The 17,174-nt window shown below is 54.0% G+C and overlaps 1 protein-coding gene across 5 annotated transcripts in view; it reads right to left on the minus strand.

Annotated features, from left to right (window-relative positions):
- OGDH (oxoglutarate dehydrogenase) overlaps positions 1–17,174 on the minus strand; it is a 49,228-nt gene that overhangs the window by 12,031 nt on the left and 20,023 nt on the right. The window contains exons 3-6 of one of the 5 annotated variants that reach the window (XM_040965022.1): positions 16,540–16,713; positions 15,053–15,155; positions 10,130–10,174; positions 2,677–2,792 (exon numbers count right to left, since the gene is read on the minus strand). In XM_040965022.1, the coding sequence (XP_040820956.1) occupies positions 2,677–2,792; positions 10,130–10,174; positions 15,053–15,155; positions 16,540–16,713 (438 nt within the window). Of the gene's footprint in view, positions 1–2,676; positions 2,793–10,129; positions 10,175–15,052; positions 15,156–15,274; positions 15,366–16,539; positions 16,714–17,174 lie in introns of all 5 variants that reach the window. The other 4 variants (XM_040965021.1, XM_040965023.1, XM_040965024.1 and 1 more) reach the window with 4 other exon arrangements.

Raw genomic sequence — 17,174 nt, forward strand, 5'->3', positions numbered from 1 at the left:
TGAGTGCATATGCCCAGGGGAGCAGAGCCACAGGTGGACGGGCTGTTCTCACGCTGATCTAGGACCGGCAGTGTGACCAGGCCACTAGGGGCTCAAGGGCCATTCAGGAATTTCAGGCTTTTATGTTTTCAGTTTCATGAGCCCGGTGCCATGGCCTAGCAGCTAAAGTCCTCGCCTTGAATGCACCAGTTCTAATCCTGGCAGCCCTGCTTCCCATCCAGCTCCTTGCTTGTGGCCTGGAAAGCAGTCGAGTTAAGCCCAAAGCCTTGGGACCCTGTGCCCACGTGAGAGACCCAGAAGAGCTCCAGGCTCCTGGCTTCAGATTGGCACAGCAACAGCTGTTGTGGTCACTTGGGGAGTGAATCATCACATGGAAGATATTTCTCTGTCTCTCCTCCTCTTCTCTCTCACTTTGCAATAAAAATATATAAATAAGTAAGTGTGATTGCACATGTGACCAAAACAGGTCCTGGGGGCTGGACTGCGATGCCAGCACTCCATACGGGCAGTGGATCAGTCCTGGCTGCTGCATTTCTGTTAATGTGCTGGGAAGGCAATGGAGCTGTAGTGAGAACCTGTACTACCCTGGCCCCAGGGACTCCCACACCTCAGTACATGACATCCAGGACAGGACTGCCACAGCTCTGAGAGCCCAGCTCCTCCAGGTTCCCTCCTGTGATCCCATTTGGCTTTCTTGAGACAGGATCTGGGGGCACGGCCATGGCAGGGCTCGCTGCGTCTCCAGTCACTTGCTCCCTGTTCTCTGCAGAGCCAAGTCACCACAGACTCTGCCTGAAACTTGGACACAGTCACAGAGCCCACTCTCACAGGTGAAGAGAAAATACTGCTGGGAAAGGCTGAGGGATCCAGCAGCCTTTGATTAGTCCCAAATCTGATTCTCGAAGACCCGGAGGGTGTTCAAACCAGCACTTTGAGAGCTGGTGGCATCAGAGGGCCAGAAAGGTTGTCATCAGCCCGTCTTCCCTGCACAGCTGCACGCAGCCACTGTACCATTTCCTCGTTAAAGACTTTCAGGGACCAGAAGCAAACACCACACAACCCATGGCCCGAGGACCTGCTACAGGAAGCCTAGCATGCAACTCTTCCCTCTCCCTGCAGGCTCCCAGCGTAGGCAGCTTCGCTCATCCCAAGGAGCCTGTTGGGACACTTGTGGCAGTGGCGACTCTACCCAGGTCATGGCCAAATCGTCCCTGCAGAGGTGGCCGGTGGGCTGGAGGGGCTGCTTTCACCCCACCCCTGCTCCCACCCCACCCAACACTGCAGAGCACCTCTCCACAATCTGCTGAATCAGCCATGTGCTTGAACCCCACTGTGTTTTCTGTCCTGGCCTTGGCTGTTTGGTGAAAAGCTAGCAGGTGTGATGGGCCGATTCTTAGCTTCTCTCTCTACAGGCCAATTTTAGAAAGACAGGAAGTTGTATCTTCTCTGATCCTATGACCCCTTGTCATATGGCCAACAGCACAAGGTTGCTTCACCACCAGCTGCACTCTCAGCCGTGGGCACTGGGATGGGCAGTGCTGTGGCTTGGGCCTGTGTGCTCTCCACAAGGTGGGATGAGCCTAGTGGGCAGGCAGGATTGGGATCAAGTGCCCTGTGGACCCTGGGAATCCTGATCCCATGGGAGCTTCACAAGGCACTGCTGGACTCCCCACTGAGGACCCTGCGAAGGGCAGGTGCCCCATGCATGGAATGCTTCCACAACTGCTGTCTGAGCACATCACTGCAGAGCCCAGAGGAGGTGGGACACATGACCCGTCAAGGGACTTGGACAGGTCCTTGGAGGCCTGGTCTCTGTGGGGGTCATCCATGGTCTTGGCAACATGACAACTTCCTGGCCAGCAAGTTCCCGCAGCAACAGGAAGGCAAGGATGGGCATCTGGTACCAAGGTGAGAGGTCAAAGTGGGCGCTGCATCAATAGTCCCAATTTCAGCTCTGCTCGTGTTTGCCCTGGGAACAGCTGCCCAAGCATCCAGTGGGCCTGTCAGGGACACCAGGAGCCGTGAGTGGACTCAGCACCTAGGAGCTGATGAGACTCTGGCACCCGTCTCACCATCCTGAGAATTCCTCGGTTGAGGAGAGCTGGAACAGCAGGCAACAGCACAGTGACATGTCCACTAAGGCTAGAACAGACCTCTCACCCCAGCGTGCTCTCCATCTGCAATGGGCTCTGTGGTCAGTGTCATGGCTCTGACCCATGCCTGATTCAGGCATAGGAAGGAGAAAGCAGACAGAGCCAAAGGATAAGGAAAGGAGGGGGCAGAAAAGGAGCAGCCAGCCACAAGCCCTGGGCCCTCTGAGGAGTCATGCCTGCTTGCACCCATCCTGGGGGGGAGCGAGGGTCTAACATGAGCTTTCTTGGGGGGCTAGCCTTCGGACACACTCTGCTTCCATTCATCTTCCTACGGTCAGCAGATGATGGCTCAAGTCCTTGGGCCCCAAAATCCATTCAGTAAACTGAGACGGGGCTGCTAGCTCCTGTCCTGGGCCCAGCGCAGGCCTGGCCTTTGCAGGTAGCGGAGAGTAAAGCAGAAGGTGAATGCCCTCTCCGCCTTCCAAGTCAATCCACAGGAAGCAGAAATGTTGCTCCTCTGCTTCTCTCTTTCATATGCACCTGCTCAGAAAGGGCAGTGCCCAGGGCCCACGCTCGCTCTCACCTCCAACCGGCGGATGATCTCCCGAAGGGGCAGCGCCGACTCCTGTCCGCCGATGAACGTGGTGGTGGGCAGGTGAAAGACCTTGTCCAGGTCCGACTCGTCCAGGCCGTAGAACCCTGCAGGTCACGTGGGCAGGACAAGCCGGGCGAGGAGGGACAGGGCGAGCCATAAGGGACCACAATTTAGGGAAGGGGAGGAACACCCCAGGCAAGTAAAAAGAGAAGAAAAAATCATATAAAAAACCCTGACATGCACGGACACAAGTGATACATACAATCAGAAACTGAAACTGTAGCAATACATGTCACAGGGCAGTCAGAATCAAGCTCCCATTATGAATATATTAGTCCAGCACACCAATTAGTCACAATTTAGAGACAAATTTCAAGGTCCCAAGTTTGGGGCTGAGAAGAGGCCAGGAGAAGGCACAGTGTAAGTCAATCAAACAGCAAGAAGAGTTAAGGAGGGAATTAAAACAGGAAGTGAGGAACTGGTGGTGCACTGCCTGCAACAAAACTGCATGTATGCCACCGGAGACAAAGAGCTGGGACCACGATGCGGGCAAAGCTGCTGTCAGGAGCCAAGCGGTCCATGGAGAGCTACGGGGATGGGCACGCAACTCCCAGAGGGACGGTATGGACACTCCTCTCTCCAAGACAGCAGCTGCAGTCAGCACCCTGAGGCAACACCAGGCTCAGGGCTACCCTTCCTCTGCCCTGGCTCTCCCTTTGGCCTGCAAGCACATGCTCCACCAGAGTGAAGGCAGTGCTCAGGTGCCCGCAGCAACCATCAAAGCAGAGCTGGCAGGTGCACCCAGATTCTATGCCCCACGTGGTACCTTCTCTGACATGACCTGCAGCGGGCCCTGGGGCAGAGGGCCCTGGGGCAGAGGGCATGGTCGAGGAGCAAAAGCATGACCAGCTCAGGCCAATGTTCCCTCAGCTTCAGGCAAGAGCGGGCTGCCCACAGGGCCTGGCAGCTGGCATGACTGTGTGCACAGTCTCATGGTTTCCCAGCCACAAGTGCACACACGAGCCACTGAGATGCATGGCAGTTTGCAAACAATTGTGGATGCCAGTCTCCTGCATTTGTAGAAATGTACATTTCCAGGCTCCAGCCCTAGGGCTGACCTGCTTGGTTTGGGATGGCCCAGGAGTCTCCTTAATCGATCTCATGGTGTGGGATGTTTTTCAAGTCTTAAAGGTACTGTTATTCAAACACTTTTGCCTTTACTTAGACAAGCACAGGTGTCTCGGTCCAGTCCGTCCCACCCTGTTCTGCTCCTAGTTAACCCCAGGAAGCACCAGGCGCTGCCACCAGCGGCCTGGTTGCAGGCAATGGCCCTATGGTGTCCACAGGCCAGAAACACAATCATTTCAGAAACTGCTCTCAGCTGATGAGAAAACTCAGGTCGGAGGCCCCTGTGTGTCAAAGAGTGCATGCTCCCAAAGGACACTGCCTGTTTGTCCCCACTTCCGCCTGCACGATTCAGGGCTCCTGGGGGACACTGCCGGGCCTGAGATCACTGCTAGCTCTGCTGCCAGCTCCCCACTCAGGCAGCTGAGAAACCAGGCCTCTAGGTGTTGGCCTGTGGGCGTGGAGTGGACCCATTTTCCCCGTGCCCCTTGTAGGCACAGTTAAAACCCTGGGTGCCACTTGCGCTGCGCAGCCAAGCGGCCCCAGGTTTCCTTCTGGCCTCCGACACTCCAGATCCCGAGCAGAAGACAGAAGAAGCTGGGACCAAGGACAGATGGAAGGAAGGGGCAGCTGAGCAGATGGAAACTTCCAGACCATAACAGGCCTACTCTGCAGCGCCGTCCCCAGCCTGTGGGATCAGGGTGGTACCCTGCCCTTCTCCTCCTGACCCTCATCACAGCTGAGACGTCCTGCCTTCCCTAAGAACACCCACAGGCTGGGCAGGAGTGTCCCCTGGGGGCTCAGTGCAGCTCTCCCTCATGGAGCATCGCGCAGTTAGGATTGAGCAAAGGCAAACACATGAAGTCATGGTCAGTGAAGCACCGGCAGAAAGAACACCCCCTCGGAAACACTCAGAAACCTTGTCACTGGACAGGAGCCACGGCAGGATGAGAGGGTCAGGGTCAGGCGGTGCAGAAAATAGGAAGAGTAGCAATGCAGCTATCTGAAGAGCAGCAGGAACACAGACCTACTGGGACCCGCGACACAGTCAGACGCTTCTGCATCTGCGTGGAAGAAGCCCTGGAGCCGAGAAGCTGACGAGCTCAAAGGAGTCATGCGAGGCCCTGACCCTGGGGTCCAGAGAAGGAGCCCGCACAAAGCCAGGCCACAACACTGATGCCTTGTGAGAGTGACAAGGGCAGAGGCTCTCAGGCGGCCACAGTGAGGGATGGCTCGCCAGGAGCGAAAGGGAAAGCACGGGGGAAGGGGCTGTTCAGGAGCTGCCCACCTAGATGCCCAGGAAAATGAAAGTGATCCAGAGGGTCCCAGATGAAGGGACACTAAGGCACCTCCCCCTGAGCAGCCAGGCTGAGAGGGCGGCCAGTGGAAGCCCCCCGAAGGCACGGCAAGGACTCCTAGAATGTCAGCCAAGTTCAGGGAAACCCAACCTGGTCAAGGCAGCAGACCCGCCTCCCATCTCCTGCATCACTGCTGCCACGCTGCTCAATACCGCAGCAGAAACAGCATGACCACAAACACCAGGCAGATCAGGAAAGCACAGAAATGAAAAACAGCAGGAAAAATAATAAAACGCAGACTAAACCCTACCTCATTCATAACTACATTAAGCATAAATAATTTAAGTGTTTCAAATAAGACAGATACTGGGAGGGTAGACTTGAAAAAGAGCACTCAAATACAGGCTAATCTAAGAAACTCCTCTGCACAAGATACAGGCAGGCTCAAAGTAAAAGGCTGCGTTGGGGGTCACATGGCAGCAGGCTGAGCTGGGACCCTGACAGCCGACCCTGGAGCCCTGCTGCCCACCCCAATCCAGCCTCCTGCTGAGGCACCCTAGGGGCAGCACTGGCTTCTATCACCTCCTGGGGAGCACCTGGATGGAGTGCCAGGCTCCCGGCTGAGCAGAGAGCTGCACTGGCTAATGTAGCCACTTTGGAGAGTGAGCCAGCAAAGACGGAAGATCTCTGTCCATCAGACTGCCTCTCGAACAAATAGGTAAGCAAATACATAAACCTTAAAAAGAAAGAAAGGAACAATGCAGGTGGGCGTTGGGTGCAGTGCTGGCTGCCTGGAGTGCTTTGCACACAGCGGCCCGAGTGTGCGTTCTCTGCCCTTCACACAGGAGCTCTAGCCTGAGTCCAGGACTCCTGCTTCGGCCTGGCCATCGGGAGAGTGAGTCACACAGTGGACAAGCTCTGCCTCTCCTTCCAACCAGATAAACAATAGCTTTGAAAAAACCTTCAAGAATGAAAAATTATATGGCCTAAGCATTCATTAAAGCAGGAGGTAGCTATGCTAATTGCAAACAAAGTTGACCTCACAGCAAAGAAAACGACCAGACATACAGGCACATTTGTCCTGAAAAAAGCTCAGCCTACTGAAAAGCCACGGCTGCGGTGTGCATGCCTGAGCAGGGGAAATGTCCAACAGGTGACCCCAAACCTGAAGAGGCTGAACCGATAAGCAGACAAACTAACACCTTCGTGGCTAAAAACTTCAACACCCCTTTCAACAAATGACCCAAACCAGACAAAGCCAGCAAGATCAGGGAATAAGCAACAGCAGCGCAAGGTCTATACTGACACGATCTTCTGCTTCTCATGCGACTGACGGCCAAGGCAGCCAACATCCTGGACCATTACGGAACAGGGGGAGTCCAATGCAAGTCTACTGGCTAACGTCCTCAGCTTGCACGCGCTGGGATTCCACATGGGCGCTGGTTCGTGTCCCAGCAGTCCTGCTTCCCAACCAACTGCCTGCTTGTGGCCTGGGAAAGCAGTCGAGGACGGCCCAAAAAGCCTTGGGACCCTGCACCCATGTGGAGAACGGAAAGAGGCTCCTGACCCCTGGCTTTGGATTGGCTCAGTTTCAGCCATTGCAGCCACTTGGGGAATGAATCAGTGGATGGGAAGATCTTTCTCTCTGTCTTTTCTCCTCTCTGTGTATCTTTCCAATAAAAATAAAAATCTTACAACAAACAACAGGGACTTGCACGGTGGCGCAATAAGCGAATCCTCTACCTGTAACACAAGCATCCCACACAGGTGCCAGTTCATGTCCCAGCTGTCTGCTTATGGACTGGGAGAGCAGTGGAGTAGCCTTGCACCCTGCACCATCTGAGAGACCTGGAAGAAGCTCCTGGCTCCTGGCTTTGAAGTGGCATAGCACTGGCCAATGCGGCCAGTTGGGGAGTGAATCATTGGAGGGAAGATCCTCTTCTCTGCGTCTCCTTCAATATATATAGTTGACTTTGCAACAAAAATAAATATATCTTAAAAAAGGTAAATTCAAAAAAAAAAAAAAAGGGAGGGAGGGAGAAGACAGAGATCACCGATTCAGGATGAAATGCATCAGTGCAGAACCTCTAGCTTACCTAGACAGCTCACACATCCTAAGCGAGAGTACCAACTCTATTTGGTTTAAGGAAGAATTAACACCAATTAAATACAATCTCTTGCAGAAACAGAAAACTTCTCAGTTCAAATTCTGAAGCCAGAATCACTAGTAATGGGCCTGGTTCAATGGCTCAGTTGGTTAACTGTCCCCTTGCACATGTTGGGATCCCATACTGGCACAGGTTCGTGTCTTGGCTGATCCACTTGTGCCCCAATTCCCTTCCAGCTCCCTGCCAGTGGCCTGGGAAAGCAGTGGAGGACGGTCCAAAGCCGTGGGACCCTGCACCCACTTGGGAGATAAGGAAGAGGCACCTGGCTTCTGGTTTCAGATCAAGTCAGCTCCAGCTGCTGCAGCCATTCAGAAAATGAACCAGGGAATAGGTCTTTCTCTTTATCTCTCCTTCTCTTTGTAAATTTTTAAATTTTTACCTTTGCAGTAAAAAAACCAAAACAAAACAGCAAAACTAAAAACAAACAAACAAAAACAGTGACAAAAGCAAAGATAGAGTAAAAAAATCATATAGACCAATGTTCCTCATGGCTATGGACGCAAAAAATCTATGGGTCAGCACAGCCGGAGTGATGCACAGAAAGGAAGTACCATAATTAGGTGGGGCTGAGTCTAATAAGTAAAAGTCTGGTTATTTAATCAGTACAATCTACCACATTATTCAGTTTCCACAGTCAGGAAGACAAATCCATGAGCATTACTGAAGAGACATGGAAATCATCTGATGTAATTCCACCCCCATTCATAGTACGAACTATGTAGAACTTGACTGGGAATCCACCAAGAGCCAACAGCAAACAGCACAGTCACCGGTGAAAGCCTGTGAGTGCTCCCAGCAGCACAGGCACGAGAACTACAGGACGCGGAGGACAGTGAGGACACATAGCCGGGAGAGGCTCCTACGTCATCAGGACACCCCAAGGAGCTTACCCTCCAAAGTACATCAAGGTCACGGGATAGAATGTAACATACATAAACTGCATTTCTGTACATTATCAATGAATACGCAAACACAAACATTAAAATAAATACTAACCAAATACGCAAAGAACTTAAAAGCGAAAATTTAAAAACCTGAGAAAAGAAACCAAAGCTTTCAATAAGTGGAGAGACATACGGTGTTTATATATTGGAGGGCAACACAGTAAAACTGCGCATTCTTCATTTACCACGGTTCCTATCGGAGTGTTGGCCACGTCACGTGTAGACAGAGACGCACTAATTCTAAACGGTATCAGGAAAAGCAGAAGGCCTAGACTAACAACAATCCTGAAAACAGAAAGACAAGCCAGAACGGCTCTGGGGGAAGGACACGGAGATGAAGGGAGAATGGCAAATGGCCTACTGCTCGTCATGCCATCACTACACGACGGAATGCTGGCCCTGTCCCATGCTCAGCTGCCTGCTGAAGCACCCAGGGAGGCAGCAGGTGACAGCCAAGCAGCTGGGGTCCTACCACCCACGTGGGACACACAGATGGGAGGTTCTTGGCTTCTGGCTTGGGCCTGGCCTGCTCTGGCCACTGGGGCCATTAGGGGAGTAAACGGTTGAATGCAAAATCTCTGTCACTGTGCCTTTCAAATAAATACACCTTAACAAAAAGTAAGAAAATAAAAAAAAACCCAGGGGTAGATGCCCAAATCTAATTGCTGATGAAAGACAGAAGCAATTCAATGCCAGGAGGGAGGGCCTTTCAACTAATGGTGCCAGAGCACCCATAGGCAAAATCAGAATTAAAACCCTCAATCCAAAGTTCACACTTCCCACAGCAAGTGTTCAGAGCTGTGAAACCTGCAGAACACACAAGAGTCTGAGCTGTCGGGCCTAGAGCTCCCAGACACCCAGAGCACAGCCCAGGTGAGGCACCCTAATGACTAGCATCATCAGGTCAGCTGCCCTGACTAAGGCCTGCAACAATATGGGGTCCTTCAACGGGTTGCAACGGTCATGACACATCCACTCAGCAGAATGCTGCCGAGTGACTATAGCGGACAGACCACCGGCACACGGCTACCGGTGTGGGTCTCTGGAGGACCAAGCCTGCCCCCAGAAGTCACACACGGACTCTACTTGTGTAACACTTTTGAAACGACACAACCACGGACATAGAGCACAGCAGGGACTGGCTGGATCAAAGGTGGTAAGAGGGCTGGGGAGGGCATCTCCATGTGAAGGCTGCGTGTCTTGGGGCAAGTGCTACAACTCAAAGTGGTACAGTGCACAAGGGGGCCAATGGTGCTCACAGCTGCATATGTACCACAGTTCTTGCTCAGCAGACAGCAGAGTCTCACGGGTATTTATGGCTGAGACAGAGGAGTCGTCTCTTTGAGGAGCCTGGAGTGGAAGAGCTGCGCATGGAGGGGTGTGACAGCAGGCAGATGGCCCAGTGCCTCAACTCTGGAGTCTTCCAACACGCTCTGTGCGAACCTCGGCCAGCAGGGGCACCAGCAGGCTCTCAATGAAGACTGGCTGTCCTTCACCCAGTGAGCACTGGGGGATCCCATTCAAAACGCCTCAGAGCAGAGTCAGCTGGTGGAGTCCAGAGCCTAGCCCAAGCAGTGCTATGATATGTGCAGGACAAGACAAGCCCCCATGCAGAGCCGACACAGCCTCAGGTCCCCATGGCTGCTGCCAGGGATGGATGCTGCCGTGAAGCGGGGAGGATGTCCACGTCAAGGTGAAGGATGTGCTTCAGAACACAATGGACAGGAGAGAGACACCAGGTCAGCAGTTCTACTTATGGGTTACACGAACACAAAAACATCAACAAGCTTTGCAACACCACACGTGAGTTGTGTCAACTTTCCCCAAATGCATGCTAGGAAAAGCTCCACATCCTATCCAAATGAAGCCCTCAGCTTGGCAGGTGACAATCTCTTTAGTTCCATACCTCCTACTGTTAGCATTCGAAGTCGATCCTTGAAAACGGCAAGATCTGAGAGGCAAAGTGGGTGGCAGGGGTGAGTGCGGAAGGAAAAAGACAGGGGAGAGTTAGTTCAGAAAAAGCCAAACACCAAAACCCTGGGTCACCGCCGCACGGACAGACAGCACAGACACTGTCACACGGACACACACTGAAGGGGAAGGGGCGGGTGGTCAGGGGCTCGACGGGAACTGTGCATAGGACAGCTGGAGCACAGGGAAATGGAGCAGGTGAGGATGCCCATGGGACGCTGGGCAGCCCCCAGCGGTGTCAGGGAGGCAGCTGACTGGGTGCTCTGGGCGAAGTCCCATGCCTCACCTGGGCAACTGTTGCACGGGAAACCAAAGATGTGAGACACAAAGCCTCATTTTTGGGGCAGGCGCTTAGGTGGCACTCTTGCGTGCAATGGAAATGAGGAGGCAGCGCTAAGAGCTGTCGGCGGGCCATGCTCAGCAGACCTGGGCCCTCGTGCCTATGCACACCACTTGAATACTCAGAGCCACTGGCCACACAGGGCCCTTGCCGACCTAGGTACCAGGTATGTAGGCTGGGGTCGGGCTCAGGAGCTAGGTGCTGGAGTGCCAGCGTTCTATCTTCAACCTTCTCCACCAAGACGGGAGCCCCAGCAAGAAGCGACCAGCGCTCCACACTGCAGCTCTGTGACGGAGCTGACACCAAGGGAAGTGCATGTGGCTCACTCCTACCCTGAGCCTGGAGGTGCCGTGGCCCAATGACCCACATTCTGGAGGAGGGATGCTGGATGCTTTCTCAGCTATCTGAAACATTCTGCATTTTCAACTTAAAAGGCAAGCGGAAGAGACCAGCAGAGCAGGGTGATGACGATGGTGGTGGTCATTCCAGCCACTGGCCCAGAAGCCCCAGCAGCGTCCAGCTCCCATGCGCCTGCAGCGACCCCTTCCTGAGCAGCACCATGAGGTGCCAGAGCAGACGGCGGGCTTGGGTGACCTTGCCTGAAGTGCAGCAGGGAGAAACTGGGCAGTGGCGTTCAGAGCTAGGGGAACTAGTTCCTGGGGGCCTGCAGTCAAAGACTCCTCTTGTACCCCCACAGATGACCAGGAGAGTGTGCACCAGGACTTCAACCCCTGGAGGTCACCCCTGGTTTGGCAGCACCCTCCTGAGTCCCTCGGGCTACACACAGCAGCCAACACTTACAAAGCAACTGCCCTTTGTCACGCTCTGAAACATGAAATCCAAATCAAATCTGTTTCTACCGCATTCATCTCAGCCTTTCAGACCCAGACCAATCCCAGAAAGTCAGGAGCACGCGCGGGCAGTCACCACTGGAGCGGAAATTCTTGGAGTGGGGGTTTGGCCTAGAGGTCAAGCAGCTGAAATACTGCTGTATTTTTAGACCTCTGAATTAACTCCTTGACAAGTTGATTTTATTTGAAAGGCAGAGACAGACTATGAGATCCCATTTCTAATTTGCTCCCCAAATGTTCAAAACAGCTGGGGCTGAGCCAGGTTGAAGCTGGAATTTGGGAACTCAATCTGGGTCTTCCACGTGGGTAGCAGGAACATGACGACTTCAGCCACCACCACTGCTCCCTGGACACACCCGAGAAAGAAGCCAGAATCAACAGTGAATCTGGGACCTCAAGCCAGGCACTCCGACAGTGGAGCTGGGACCCCAAGTCAGGAACTCCAACAGTGGGTGGAGCTGGGACCCCCAAGCTAGGCACTCTCACAGTGGCACTAGGACTCCAGCCAGGCACTCAGAGATGGGAGTCAGGGATCCCTGGCAGTGTCTGAACTGCCATGCCAAGCACCTGCCTGTGAACTGACTTCTGAACTATCAAATTCAAGCTGATTTCCTAAAGCCTTTGTCAAGAACTTATAAACACTAACGGCAAATGGGTGAGAAGGGTCACATCATTCCTCAGAATTTGCTGTTTTCATTCCTCCTTTATGTGCCATCTTTCTTTAACCCATTATATCACACAGTCCTATACAAAGGACACCTAAAAAGCCTTAAATTGAGCTACAGCAATGTGATAAGCCTCTGCTAACAACTGCAACTACGATGTTGCCAAAATACCTGTAGAACTGAAAACATGGGACTTAATAAATACAGTCAATCTCAGTTATATTTGTCACAATGATGTTATGTGATTCACATGTGAACCAGATGATGGCGATTTTAAGTGGAATCTAACTTAAGTTCTATACTTGACAGAACACAACCAGGGCGCGGGTAAAAGGGGTGAGACGCCACCCCTCCATCTCAGCTAAACAAGGTCAGAGCGACTAGCGAGCAGATTTCAAACTCTAAGGCAAACACGCACACAGCAGAGCCAGGCCTGACGCCCCACTAGTGTCTACTCACACAGCAGAACGCCAGCAGCACACTGGCCAGTACTTGAATCTGTAGCCTTGCCTGCCTCTGCTGTTCTCAGCTGCCAACCAGCTCCACCCGACATCCTGACCCAGGACCCTCCTTCAGGGCCTCCCCCTCTCCAGCCAGCAAGGTCTACGGTGTGACTTAGTACATGCTAGCATGGGCTGCTGGGGCTCACTTGAGTCTAGCCCTAACCAGCATGCTCAGGCAGTGTCACCTCTGTCTCCACCACTGCCTGCGCAATCATGGGGCATAACTGCTGAGAAAGTGTCCGAAAATTGCTTATGTTCCAGATGAAAGCTGCCACAAACCTCAGCAAGTCAACCACATTAGAGCTGCATTGTAACAGGCTGTGCGCAGTGTCTACAAGAAACCTTCCCCACCATGTCCTTAGGGCCAGAACTTCAGGGAAGGAGGACAGGTGCCCCAGGTGACCTCCAGCCTCTCCTACTCGGGTCTCCATTCAGTGAGCAGGCTGCGGTTTCTGCTGTGGTTTGGTCCTGCGTGGAAATGAAGCTTCCCATGTTTATCTCATAACCAGAGGGTCTGCTGGCTACTCATCTGACTCACAGTTGAGCAGCTCCTGCATTTCTGAGTTCACTTCTGAGAGCACCTTAGGGACAGGGAGCAAAGCTCCCAAAGCCCCCAGCCGAGATGGCCATGGCCTCCCCTCGCCCCAGCCAGCACACTGCACCTGCTGCCTTCTTGAGGTTCTGTCTACATCACAGGTGAGAGCTCAAGGCAGATTTCCTACAGGCACACACCAGTAAGAAATTTACAGTGTTCATTTTTGCATCTAAGAGTTTAGTGCATCCTAAAAATCTTATTTCAGTCCACTCTCCTCTCCCACAGTGGGGTCTGCCCCCTGCCCCAGCTCTCTGTGGGATAAAGTGCTCCCAGCCGGAGGGTCAAGGCCCACAAGGATTCAGAGCAGGGCCTCTCCCTCACCACACTTTTGCTGGAAGCAGGGAAGCTACACCCCAGATCCAGGTTCTGCTTTGGCTAATGAGGATCTCTGGGACGTCCTGTGTCCCCTCCCTGACCAGTCTTGATCCAGTAAGCCTACTCTGAAGGGAGTAGACAATGCTTGGGAGGTCTCCAGTAACCGTGCAAGACCGAGAACCACTGGCTTTAAGATGGGGACACTGGCTGTTGCATGTGTCACTGGAAGGTCAGCCCCCGCTGGCTGACAGAGCTGTTCCTCTCATCAGGGAGGACGAAATCCAACAGCCAGGTCTCACCCCATCCTGAGCACTGACTGGGTTTCTACAGTGACAGTGTGTGGGGAGAGCATGAAATGGGAAGGCATGGGGTGCAGGGTTCCTACAGTGGCTGAGTGGTGAGCAGCACTGGGTGGGAGGACTGGGGGGAAGAGGGTTTCTTAAGGGGTTGTGTATGGGGTTGGCATGGAGGCAGGGTTCCTATAGTGTCTGGGTGGGGAGCATAGGATGGGAGGACATGGGGGCAGGGGCAGAGTTCTTACAGTGGCTGAGTGGGGAGCACAGGGTGGGAGGATATCGGGCAAGGGCAGTGTTCCTACAGCAGCTGGCATGGGAAAGAGGCGCTCCTGGGGACACTGTGAAGGAAGGACAATGTTGTCAGCCTGAATACAAGGGCAGGGTTCACGCTCTTGCTCCCATCCCTCCTGGCCCTCCTCAGGCAGACTCCAGAGGATTCTACCACCTTCCTGGACCTGTGGGAAGGGTGCTGAGATAAACAGGAGCCTCTATTACTCAGAAGAGTTTCTGAAACCAAGACAGAGCAGGCGCCACCTGCCAGCACCAGCTCGTTACTGCTGTCTGGCATGGCACACATGTACCCTCCCCACATGCCCTTACGAGGGATGATCCTCCAAGCCTGCCTCTCTGACCCTCCCCACAGTAACCGAGGAGCTGGCTGTCTGTGCCGAGAGCAGTGTTAGCGGGTAGATGGTGGACTTCACCAGCATGCAGTGTCTGCTGTGAACAGGTGGCTCCTCCACATTAGTCAGATCATCATTTCTTAGTATGGGTTAGCAGCACGGTGACGAAAAGCAAATTAACTCTAGAAGCAATTACAGATGGCAGCCCGGCCCAGCCCTGCCCCTGCCTCTCCCCTCCACCCATGGGGCTGGGGTGCTGAGAACCCGCCCCTGCACTGCACAGGCCCCCGCCCCACGGCCTGCCTCCTGCCGCTGCAGGAACGCCTCCCCAAGTTTCCTCAGTGTGATCACCAGTGCCACAGGGCCCGGGCTTGGGGGTCGCAGCAGGGCTGTTCGCTGAAGTAGCTTCTGACCCCTTCCCGCCCCAGGCGGGCCAGCTCATCCCAGTGCCCATAGACCTTTCTTGCCAATCTGGCTGAGAACTGGAATAAAAAGAACCTGCCCCTCCCCCCAGGCCCGAAGGCCATGTCCGGGATCCGCTTCCAGTGATCAGAAACAAAGGAAACTTCAGAGTGTCCCTCCTGCCGCGCGCCTGGCTGGCACGGGCTGGCACGGGCTGGCACAGCGCGGAGAGCTCAAGCAGTGTGGCCGACTGCTCCCGGACCCTCACCAAGCTTGTCTGTGGATGAGATAATGTCAGCGGGCACGGAGGAATCCAGATCAGCGTCCAAAATCCCCAGGGGGTCCAGCTGTGCTACGTGGTGCCCTCGTATCTACGAGGGGCCAGCGAGGAGGGGGAAGGACACACACAAAAGGACAGGAGAAAAAAAAGAGGGAAGGGTAAAAAAAAGTAAAATCACATTAAAATTAGTGTTTACAGGTTAATTCTCACCCACGTTTGAAGAAACAGTTACTGGAGCACCATCAAAATTTACACAACTAATTCCGAGAGGATCAAGTTTTGCAATGTGGTGACCCCTGACCTGGAATAACAACACAAGCAAGTCAGTAAGTAGAGACCAGGGGCCGCGGGGCAGTCCCACGCCACGACCATCCTCCCAGACAGGAGCGCTGCACCAGGCCCACAACACAGTGAGTGTTCAAACAGCCAGCAGCAGAGTGGTGTACAATCGCATTTGCATGAAGGAAGTAAAAATGAGACATGCTGGGAAGCGGAACTCCAGCGTGCGGTCATCACAGATGCCAGCACCCTTAAAGGCACTGGTAGTGACTGGGGTGGCCCCGATGAGGCATCATCCCATGTCGGGAGGTGTGCCTGCATCAGCCCCGTAGACAGCGGGGCCCAGGACTACAACTTTCTGCATTTGAAACAAACCACATGAACTGCTTACAAATCCAGACAGGAAGGCTGTATTGTCCAGGCCCAAGTCCTCTCCATGCTGGGTATGCTACTCAGGCTCCCGCCAGCGTTCTGAGAAAGGGGCAGGTGCTGACGAGTGTGCCCGGTCAGGTCAACGTGCATCACAAGGGCACACAGGTGACTGTGGAGGAGGACCTGCTGTGTCTCTTACCTGGGGTCAAGTCCACTGTGAACACCTGGAGGACTGGGCTGCACCCTGACAGCTGCCTGGCAGTGCACTCCTGCCCAGGGCCCTCCCCACATCACCCTGGGCTCCTGCCTCAGGGCGTGGGAATATGAAGCAGAAAGGAGAGCTGGGGCACAGGGGCCTGCCCAAGTCCCCACAGGGAGGAACTGGCTTGCTTGCGCCAGCTCCTTCTTCAGAGCCCACTTATCACTGCCCACGGTCTAACCCTCAATTCCGGGATCTCCTGGCCTGACAGGGAACATGCTGGAGGCAGCTCATTCTGCTTCCTCTAGACAGGCTGCACCTTCAGGTATGCTGTGATGAGAACCCCTGGCCCGTCCTCACAAGCAGGGAATCCAGGTGCCCTCCTCTGGGGCCTTTCTCAGGGTCCCACTAATGGCACTACCTTCCCAGCCACTGCTCCCTCTTGCTAAGCGGGGCCTGGTCAGGGGCAGGTGTTGTTCAAGCAGGCGAGCCTGGCGCTGTTCCTCCTGCATATCCACTGACCCCTGTGGGCCCTGGTAACGGCTCAGGGACGACGGCGAGCCAAACCAGTGGTGCCCTGGGGAACGCTGCACCCTGATTTTCACGGGGACAACTCCCCACCTACCTGATATGCCCTGATGAGAGACTGAACCGCCAGGTGGTCCTCCACGAGTTTGTCCACGTTGGGCTGAGCCTGGGCCACAGCCGCCAGGGAGCTCCGGCTCAGGGGAAGGGGACTCTGATAAGCAGTGCCTGGAGGGGCTCCGGCATTGGTGTTGCGGAAAAAAATGTCCCATGACTAGAGAAAAGAAAGGCAGCATTAGTTCACTGTTCCCTGCAGGGGCCGCCAATTCACCTTCCACAGGCAGGCCATACCTGCCTGCTCCCCTTACCAAGTGCAGGGCCCTGGTTTCCCGCCACTCTCGTTTTGCCTTCAGAATGCATGTGCTTGTTTTTTTTTTTAAATATATATATATATTTTTAAAAAGATTTATTTTATTTTTATTGGAAAGGCGGATATACAGAGAGGAGAGACAGAGAGGAAGATCTTCCATCCGATGATTCACTCCCCAAGTGAGTACAACGGTCGATGCGATGCCGATCCGAAGCCAGGAGCCTCTTCAGGGTCTCCCGCGCGGGCGCAGGGTCCCAAAGCTTTGGGCTGTCCTTGACTGCTTTACCGGGCCATGGGCAGGGAGCTGGATGGGAAGAGGGGCCGCCGGGATTAGAACCGCCCTTATGGGATCCCAGGAGTGCAAG

This window comes from Ochotona curzoniae, unplaced genomic scaffold (assembly GCF_017591425.1).
Source record: "Ochotona curzoniae isolate NIBS_2020 unplaced genomic scaffold, NIBS_Ocur_1.0 scaffold_3835, whole genome shotgun sequence".
NCBI lineage: Eukaryota > Metazoa > Chordata > Mammalia > Lagomorpha > Ochotonidae > Ochotona > Ochotona curzoniae.